The following is a 10,387-nucleotide window of genomic DNA, read 5'->3' on the forward strand; positions in this document are numbered from 1 at the left end:
TTGGGAACAATAGCGTGTCTCTGACATAGTGATAATAATCGTTGTCTTCTCTAGTGCAGCTCAACCAGGTCTTGTCCCATTCGTCGATCTTTGTGATATCACAAATCCCAGAAAATATTTTTTGTAGTCCAAACAAGTCATTCATTGTAGTTTTTGAAAAGTGATTTCTGTTAAAAAAAATATCTCATTTTGAATTGGACTTTGAGCTTTGTAACTTTGCAGATTTTTTTTTTTATGCTCAAACAGCAACATAACAGACTAACTAAAGTTGAAAAAGCATAATAGCACCCCTTTAAACATTCTGATGTGGACTGGCCAAAGAGCTGCCAACACAAAACTGCAATACTGCAACTATCAGTTTTATTTATCAACAAACATCACCAGAAACAAACATCTTCTTTGCAACTTTACAACACAAAATAAAATGCTTTATATTACAATTCCTAAAAAATGTTTAAAAATAAGTTCATATCAATACACTTCCATGCCATGGTTTCTTTGGCTGCATATGCAACTATTTTAACATTTGATTTGAGGAAAGTGTCCTTACAAGTGTCTGTAAGGAAATTCGTCAAATCGTACAAAAAAAAAAAAAAAAAAAAATTCCAACTTCACATGTTTTCGACACCTCTGATTCGCATGTCAAGACCAATTAAACGTGGAAACAATGTCACCCTCTTGGCATGAATGGCACAGAGGTTGGCATCAGAAAACAGACGGACCATGAATGCTTCTGCAGCCTAAAAGCACATGAAAGAGCAATAATTAAACAACTATAACATACTGTAAATTATTTCAATAAAAATTATATACTGCAATACAAAAATATGGCAATATGAACTGTGGATGAGACAAATAAATTGTAGTTAATCACAATGTAGCTTTAGTTTCTGTTTTTCAGTTAAGCAGTCTGTCTAGGTATAACTACTTCCACCTGGTAACCAATGTGAAGTCTTGAATGTCTAATCTGCAAAAAGCAATAAATTCATAAACCGTTCTTAGCTTGTTTTGTCTGTAGCAAGAAGGTAGCATGCTTTTCCCCCAGCTAACACCTTTCTAGTTGTTTAACAAAGAACTATTAGTTACTTTGTTACACTATTAATAATTAGTGTTAATAATTAATACACAACATTAATAATCATTACAATATCAAGTGCAATAGTGAAATGATTGTCATGATATTGCAGCTTCACCCTTTGAGTGCCTGTTTTTTTTTTTTTTTTTTTTTAAATAGGCTATTTACATTATGGATTTGTGTGTGTGTGTGTGTGTGTGAAAACATAGATGAGAATCATTATGTGTAAACAAACATAAATTCCATGTCAGATGCAGCACAGTGTGAAGATGGCTTTTGTTCATTTGGAAAAAAAAAACTGATTGGAAGCAGTCTATAATATTGTGATTGATTAAAATAAATGGTTAAATTGAAGTATTTGACAAAAAAAAAAAAAAAAAAAAAATACCCTACACAAACATTTAATAAGGCAATTATAAAAATCGCTGTTAAAAGGGCTAAAATTGAAAAGGTTTATTTCTGAGCCTGGTGGAAGTATTTAATGTTTAATGTAGAAGAGCTAAGATACCACAACAACAAACAAACCTATGAAAACATCTGTCCAGATGGCAAGCTGACACGATTAGCCCTTATGCCTTTTGTGATTCCGGACAGCATTCCTTCACATGACTAGATTCATGTGAAGGAAATTTTACTGGCTTCCTGTTCACTATAGTATTTATTATAAAATCTGCTGCTCACTTTTTAAAGCTCCTCATAGTTTGGCTCCTCCTCATCTTTCAGACGTTCTTCCATCATAAAATTCAGCACGTTCCTTAAGATCGTGTTTGAAGATCTACTGAGTCTACCAATATTTAAGTTAAGCTCTATGGGTGCCTAGGGATCTTAGTTGTTCAGTGCTAAACGTTTGGAATTTTTTTACCATTACGTATTCGTCAGCTGGACTCCATCTTCCAGTTTAAAACCAAAACTAAACATACTTGTTTGGATTAGCTGTATATATTTGACTTTTGGTTTCAGTATGATTATACTGATTATGTTTTGTAGCAATTATGTTGTAGTTTGTGTTTTGTATTGCTTTGATTTTACTGTCAATGCTGTAAGGTGCCCTGAAAGACGCCTATAAATAAAATAAAATAATTATTATTATGTTACAAATATATATATATATTATGTGTGTGTGTGTGTGTATACAGTATAATTAGTTTGTGAAAATGAAAAATATTAAATACAATTAAAAAGTCTTAAATTAAAAGTTTTATTTACAATATTACTCATTTTAGTTTTAATTAAATAATTAATTAATAAAGTTGTTTTTGTGAAGTCTTGATTTCGGTAGATTACAATGGTTGCTATTAACGGTTTTCAGTCTAAATTTTAATTATTTTAATAAAAGTATAGGGAACCCACAATTAAAAACAAAAAGAAAAAAAAAAAACAAATGTACTGTCCCCATTTTTAAAATTCATAAATAATAACAAATGAGATTTCAATTATATTTTGACCAATCCAATAGAATATGTCCCCGATTTCCAATGCAGAAATCTGGTCACCTAAACAGCAGATTTGGTGCGACCGACTTTGAGCAAAAACAACTAAAAACAAATTGGACCAGTGACTTGTAAATACCAAAAATAGAGTGATGGTAATATTGTTAAACCGTCACACTAAATTTGGTAATTATTAAGTATTTATATTTTAACATTTCCGTATAACTAACGCTGTCTACATGCGACACAAGCAGCGCAACACGACAAAAGACAATAAATCCCATTAATAATCAGTGATTCTGTCTAAACCAGATGTGACACGATGCAGCACGAAGTCCCCAACGGTACACTAATGCCGCATTCTATTTCTCACCTACATCACTTCTGACACGTTAGGGTGGCACAAGTGAAATTAGCATGAGAAGAGAATAAATAAGAAATTAGTCCTACACACAAACGCGTTTTAAGGACAAACTTCTTAAAGATCTCGAAATAAAACATCTGAAAAATGTGTGCTTGTAGTATAAATAGAATGATGGCTGTTGAATTATTAGAAAAATAATGCACAGCCAAGGAGGTGATGTTGCCATGACACTCGAGTCAATTATTCCAGATTTAATTAAATGATCTTTCTTTGTTCTCAAACAAGGGAACAACTACATTTGTTCCTCAATGACTGAATGCAGGTTGAATGACTTTGCACTTTTTGCGATACAGAACACTGTAATGCTTTCCATGGATTCAGGAGAGGGCGGGGCTGTTTGGGGGTTAATACTATATATTAATAGGGGAGGGGTGGAGGGCAAAAACACTTCACAATAGAAAGTAAATCCGGCCCTGACTGTAATGAATATGAACATAAGGGTTTAATAAGCAGGGAAAAATATCTCTGTGTTCATGCTAAGAGAGTTGTTTTCAGTGCTATATTTTTTCATGCTATTCTCTGTCTGAATGTTTTAGCATTTTTGATTTCTTTAAAACCCACCTTCCAAAAAACCCAATCTGTTGTGATTGGTCTACTGATTGGCGTGTTTCAGAAAAACTGGTTTAGGTGAGTGGGTGATAAGTACAGGTAGGGCTGTTAAAACCCTCAGATGAATGCCAGTGCTCTATTATAACAGCATAGTGGTAAAACAAATTGGCTTACAAACCCAATACTCAAAATATAAATACACTCAACACTGCTCAAGTATGTATTCAGTGTGAGCTCCTGCAAGCTCGCGAATCCTCTCATTACAACCACCAAAGTCTAAACACAATCTAAATAAGTTAATTACGTGAAGTACAAGTTTTGAGAGTATCATCCACAACCATCATAGAAATACCAAAACAACAAATAGGACGAAAAACGTAAAAAAAAAAAAAAAAAAATGGTGCTGCAGTCTTGTTAATTAATAAATTAGTCTGCATTTACACTGCATTTTGAAAGCTGTTTGCAATCTGAAGGTTACATATTAATATTACTTATTATTAGCATGAAAATAGTTAAAATAAGTAAATAGTTAAAGGTGTGCTCCAATAGTTTTTTCTGTGGTGCTGCTGTTGGTACAGAACAAATTATGTAAAACTATTACCGACAACTTTGCTATTACAATCTTCAATTTTTCAGTTTTTACCTCAGAACACATTACAGTGACTTTTTAGCTTTGTCTTAATGGCCTAAAATATACTTCCTTTTCTGTAAATAAAAGGTTTTAATCTTTAAACCTTCTTTAATTTTTTGATTTTGGAGTGACTGCAAGTTTACTGACATTCACCTTCAAACATAATAAAAACACAGAAGACACGAATTTTAATAGTTAATTTAAAAGTTAACAGTTGGCCTTTGCGCAGTGATTTAAATATATTAGCTATTTCCATGGACCAGTCAGCATCCAGGGCCAGAACTCTCCATTTTATAATACAATATAAATTGAAAAATAAATTATTTCTAATTGTCACCTACCTCCTGTAATGCCATTAGAGCATATCCCTGCCACATCATGTGTTCTCGACTGAATGTCTGACACACCTCTCGCACCTGTCAGGAGGGAAAAAAAAAATTAACATTACTGTTACATCACTTGAAAACAGCTTGTTCGTGTTTTTGAATTATTAGGTGTCAAAAGGCTAATCATGGGATCTCAGGTGTTTGTTAAATGATGCACTCAATCAGTAGTACCAGTCGTGAAAACGGGGCCTTGCGCAGCAACAGATCAGTAGACTTCTGATATTTGCGGATCTCCATCAGAGCTCGGGTGCCAGGGCGAAACCGGTGTTTCTTGCGTGGGGACGCTTCTAGTACAGAAAGCACATTAAACAGTTCACATAATACAGTTCACTTTTTACACGTTCAGTTCACCAGAAAGTATTGTAACAAGACCCAGGGGCGTTGCACAAGATCCCGGGCCCTATGCATAGGCAGTCCTGATGGGCCCCCATGCCCCCCCCACCAGCTAACTATTTTTAATGGAAAGCACAGGAAAGACATTCTCAACAGAGCGCCGAATCCGTGAGTTAAAAAGATTTACATTCAGTGCGTGTCGCCACCTGCTGGATGTGAAATCATGTTTAAAACATTATTTTCTTATCTTTAATCTTTAAATCAGTTTTACTATTACAAAGAAACAATAATTATATTGCTTTTTGACTATTAATATAAATGAAATAAGTAAGACTGATAAGACTGATTAAACAAAAAATCTGCGATGTTTGCAATTTAAGTTTTCCCCCTTCAAATTTGTTGTAAGATTTATCACGTGTATTTTAATGATAGAAATTCGATATATAGAACAACCTGAAGCAAAATAAATAAATACATAAATAAATAAAGTCTACAAACCGAAGAACTCGCTTGCTATTGAAGAATCTTCAGTTATATTTTAGCCAAAGTAGACAAATATAAAATTGCAAGCTCTCTTGATTTGTTGAAATTTTCTCACGGCTGGTGTAAAGAACCACGTGATCAGGAAAGCAGTTTACATTATGCTAATGAAGATTATAATTGTGTATTTAACCATTACGTCACCCACCTGACCCATAAATCGCATGGAAACATTTTCGTGTAACGTTACTTGCATTACGCACACTGCTAAGAGAAGGAAGCCGACACGAAAGAGCTCACCGGAGGGTCCGCTGGTGCGCCGGGCTCTGGATGTCGAGGGTGGCGGTATCTGCTCTGGGGGAGATCGGCGCCTTGGGGTTGATGGTTTTCGCTTATGTGCCGATTTATTGTGCCGCATGGCCACACAATGTCAGATCAACAGCACCAGACTGCAACAGACCAAAAGCAACTGTTAGTCGCCGATGAAAGGATGCTGATCACAGTATTCTCTTATACTCTCGCTGGACAATACTGAACAGTTTTCACCTGTGGGATTAGTTCGTATCCGTTAATAATCCACGCCAGTACCTAAATTCAAAGCACTAATCTCACATTAAATATCGGAAAACAAAACGTATTCTTCAGTTCACATACAGAACTATTAATTTTAAACTATATAAAATTGGTAAATATAAAAACGACTGCGCGACGTCAGACACTTTATCTCTATTCTAGGCCCAATATTTCGCAAGGTCTACAAATTTCAAGCAATCAAAACACACAAAACCCACGCATTATTTACCAGCACTTAATATCGTAGTTTTGAGGTCTTCTATCACGCACGAATTCAAACAGTGCTACACGCTACCAACACAGTTCCCGGGCCAATGAGGAGCCAATACGCGCATGACGTCAAGAGGAGACATTTGATTGGGCCACCACGGGTGTTTTGCTACAACACAATTTTATTATGGTGTATACTACCAAGAACCAGTGATATATATATATCTTGGTTCCTTTTCAAAGAAATAGAGTCAGAGTTAGAAACAAGGAGCAGTAAACAAAGAGCGATGGAAATGGGTGGGATTTAGCGCGATGCGATTATCCATGTGGTTCTTGTTACTTTTATCAGCGCTGGTCCCGATGCACCAATCATAGTTGTCTCTAATTTGTTTGCTAAGTACGTTTAGTGAGGATTTCAGTCACGTACTGGTCCTTTGAGGACATTTTTTATGTATATAAAATATCAGTTAACAGTGCAATTTCAGTTTCTCTTACAATTTCTCCTATAACACAAAACAGTTTCATGTAAAACAATCGATATTAGTTCATATTCATTTGTTTTGTTGTCTAAATATATTATCATGTCATCTTTGGTTTAAAGTGCAGAGATATTTCATTTATGTGATTTTTTTTAAATGTTAATTTTATTGTGTGTGCGTGGGTGTTATTATTAATCCCAGAGGTTGAAATTCTGTTTCCCGTCAGAATTTAATTTGAATTTTGAAGGGTCTAAATTGGCTATATTTGACACCAAATTGCAGTTATATGGGTAAAAAAAATTATATGAACATCCTTAATTCATTAACATTATTACATGGGTGGTGAAAACATTTTTTCAATTTCATAATTTCGTCATCATCAAAATACTGAGTACAGATACCATATTTGATGCTGAAAAGTATATTATTGATTCTTTATTGCTCTTGATCACATGAAGTAAACATAGGTGGTTACAATTGCGAACAGTGGGAAAAACACAGAGCCTAATTTTTTGAATAGGTGACTGATTAAATCCTTTAATAAAATTGCAGATTTGTTGTTACCTTACATGAAACAAAAGCAAATACATATACATAATATTCTTAGTTCATGATGTCATTTTCCCTCATAACTGCTTGCATTCAAAATATAAAATTATGTTACTAATGTTAGATGAGACCTCCATGGCAGGAATCCTGGATACTAGAAGAAGACATCTTTTTCGTCTGGTATCCAAAATTATCAGCAGAATTTTGTCTGATAAACAATTTCTTGTCTGATAAAAACTGTATTTTGTCTAGTATCCAAATCTATTAAAGGGATCATATGATATGTTTTAAATTTTTCCTTTCTCTTCGGAGTGTTACAAAGAAGATCTGTAAAGTTGCAAAGACTAAAGTCTCAAACATAGTTGCCAACTCTCGCAAGACAAATAAGCAACCAAAGCTTCAAAAACAAGCCCAATATTTTTTGATAATTTATTATCATCAAAATTATTTATTATCAATTATTTATTTCCCAAAAGCTGAGCCCTGCAACATATTAAACTGAAACTACCCTTTTATCTGAAAAGTAAAAACATAAGTTATTTTACAAAAATCAACAAACCTGCAACAAAGCAGGAACAAAACTCATCTCCAATCACCTGTGAGCAGGAGTAGGATTGGAGAGATGGAAACAGGCCAAATATAAAAAAACAAATATACTCTTAGTATTAGTAGGGCGATAGGCCTACTACATACTATAGGCGTACTTGTTTTTAATTACAGTGATAACAAAACATTGATAACAAAACATTGTAAAAAAAAAAAAATAGGCTGCTTTATAAAGGAAAGAAAGTCATCCCACTCCTCTAAATCTACTACTATCATTGCTTGGATTACAGCGTCACGCACATTCTTTTTGAATGTGATTTTTCTCCAAATCCTCATTGAAGAAAAATCACGTTAAAAAAAGGCGTCTGAGAAGGGGGCAGAATATTTGGCAAATTATGCTTCAGCGCTTATATTTTTGCACTGATTGGCTATTAACTGTGAGCAGACAGAGTGTCAATCAATGCATTGGTGAATACAGTGAACATAAATGAAAAGAAACGAAGTTGCTTGTCAGGTTTTCCTAACAAGCAACCATATTTTATAAAATAAGACCAAAAAAAAACGCAACACGCGACCCAGGATTTTTTCACGCAACTTTACAAAAAAAGAAGCCCAAAGTTGCGTATAATACGCAGACTTGGCAACTATGGTTTCAAATAGATATTCTTTATAAAGGTTAAGAAGAGTCAACCACACCCTTCCTAAAATTGCTCGTTCTAACATTCCCCCACATCTCTACGTCACTATGCGGGAAGATTTGCATAACGCCACCCAAATGTTCACGGAAAGAAAGAAGGGGTAACTTTTATTCTCTCTGTTGCTGCCGCTGCCATGTTGTGGAGTCCGCTGTTGTGTGTTTTCCGTTGTGAAACCAAAACTACTTTGTTTTGCCTTCCAAAAGAGGACACGACTAGAAATCAGTGGTTAAGGTGTATTTCAACACTGTTCCAGAAGTGAACAGGTCGAACCAGTTCACCAAATCAAACTGAATCATTTGAAACGGTTCGCATCTCACGCACTAATCCACAATTTACTTAAGTTATTCGGTTTATTAATGTGCCTTACACTCCCTCTGATGCGAAAAAACCGAATAAACCAATATCCTGAGTTATTCATTTACTCCTAACAGTACATTGACTTCTGCTGGCCTGTAGATGGCATATTATGTTAAGGGGCATAACATTTCCGTCACACACACTTGAGGCATTCGGCCAAATCACAACGCACTGGATAGCTGGCCAATCAGAGCACACCTTGCTTTTTCAGAACGATGAGCTTTGTAAAAATCTACTACGGTTTCAGAAAGGTGGGGCATAGAGGAGAAACAATAATGTTCATTATGTAGAAAATAATGTGTTTTTGTGAACCTTAAACCACATAAAACACATTTCATTACAACCAAATTCACCAAATAATGTTTTCTTTTTAACAGCATCATATGACCCCCTTTAATAGTCTGTATTAACAGTCAGAGGTTGAAAGATGAAGCCAAGGAAGAGCATTAAGTAGGAGACAAAGTTATGATTATAAAAATGAACAGGGTTTATTGAATACTTAGTTGTGTATGTTTTAATGCTCAGGCTTCATCTGAACTTTGACTGGACTTCAAGTCCTGTTCTTCGTCTAACCAGCACATATCCAACAAGTGTACATACCAAAGAAAAGGCAATGCAAAATGACTGCTTTTACAACATTGTGATGTGACTTTAAAAACCTTAAAATGGAGACAATCTCTTACTTATGAAGACAAAAATCCATTGAAATAACACGATAGTAAGATTATTCACCAATACGAAGATACGTAGGTAAATAAGTTAATAAAGTAAATAAAAATTAATAAATTGTTATATGATTAACTGGAATAATTAATTGACTGAATATTATTAAATTAAAGAAAAAACAGATCATAGTCACTCACAGGGTTTGTTGAAAATCCTTAGATCCTTCATTATAAAAGTTTTCAATGTTATGAATCTTGGACTGAATTTTCAGCTTCTTGTTGGTAACAACTGTGACCAAAAATAAATGTCATACTTTCACTAACTTAAAAAAAAATACATATACTAATATGTATAGCCTTTTATTGGTTAATATTCATAAATATGGACTAATGATATAATTTTGAAAAAAATAAAATTAATAAAAAAAAAAAAAAAAAAACCAAAAAAAAATTAAACACAAAAGGGTGGGGGGAGTCGTGGGGCCTAGTGGTTAGAGAGTATGACTCCTAACCGTAAAGTTGTGGGTTTGAAGTCTCTGGCCGGCAATACCACGACAGTGAGGTGCCCTTGAGCAAGCAAAGAACCCCCAACTGCTCCCCGGTGCCGCTGCATAAATGGCTGCCCACTGCTCCGGGGTGTGTGTTTCACGGTGTGGTGTGTGTTCACTTTGGATGGGTTAAATGCAGAGCACAAATTCTGAGTATGGGTCACCATACTTGGCTGTATGTCACGTCACACTTCACACAAATTAATAATAGCTAAGTTTAAAAAATGTCGCTCTGACATAACAAAAATGACACACTTTTTTTCTTCCCCTTCATTTTATTAAATGAACTACAAAAATACACAAATCTCTCTTTTTGCAAAACTGTTTTGAGCAGATCAAATGCAAATGATTGAATACAGGGGAAAGGTACCAAAACATTTTTAACCAAAAAGGGAAAATATCTTTTCTCTTCCTTAATATAAAATTTTAAAACTACACACATCCATCAATATTT

At 34.5% G+C, this 10,387-nt stretch overlaps 1 protein-coding gene across 3 annotated transcripts; it reads right to left on the reverse strand.

Annotated features, from left to right (window-relative positions):
* Positions 1–367: 367 nt before the first annotated feature.
* Positions 368–6,256, reverse strand: LOC122134002 (histone H3-like centromeric protein A). Of its 3 annotated transcripts, none has more exons than XM_042738877.1 (6): positions 6,111–6,243; positions 5,855–5,910; positions 5,609–5,757; positions 4,667–4,782; positions 4,451–4,525; positions 369–740 (listed from the first exon to the last, which is right to left on the reverse strand). In XM_042738877.1, exons 3-6 carry the CDS (start codon positions 5,724–5,726, stop codon positions 612–614), a joined length of 438 nt encoding a protein of 145 aa, XP_042594811.1. In that variant the 5' UTR covers positions 5,727–5,757; positions 5,855–5,910; positions 6,111–6,243; the 3' UTR covers positions 369–611. The 3 variants fall into 3 exon arrangements, with proteins under 3 accessions (XP_042594813.1, XP_042594811.1, XP_042594812.1); XM_042738878.1 differs by having other exon boundaries at positions 5,855–5,896; positions 6,111–6,229; XM_042738879.1 differs by lacking the exon at positions 5,855–5,910 and having other exon boundaries at positions 368–740; positions 6,111–6,256.
* Positions 6,257–10,387: the final 4,131 nt, after the last annotated feature.

The sequence above is a fragment of the Cyprinus carpio genome, chromosome B15 (assembly GCF_018340385.1).
Source record: "Cyprinus carpio isolate SPL01 chromosome B15, ASM1834038v1, whole genome shotgun sequence".
Lineage (NCBI taxonomy): Eukaryota > Metazoa > Chordata > Actinopteri > Cypriniformes > Cyprinidae > Cyprinus > Cyprinus carpio.

Coding starts and splice junctions, on each gene's coding strand:
- LOC122134002 (XM_042738879.1), bottom strand. CDS start 5,726: ATGCGGCACAATAAATCGGCACATAAGCGAAAACCATCAACCCCAAGG. Junction 4,783..5,608: donor GCGCACCAGCGGACCCTCCG/GTGAGCTCTTTC, acceptor TTTCTGTACTAG/AAGCGTCCCCACGCAAGAAA. Junction 4,526..4,666: donor AGGCCCCGTTTTCACGACTG/GTACTACTGATT, acceptor CCCTCCTGACAG/GTGCGAGAGGTGTGTCAGAC.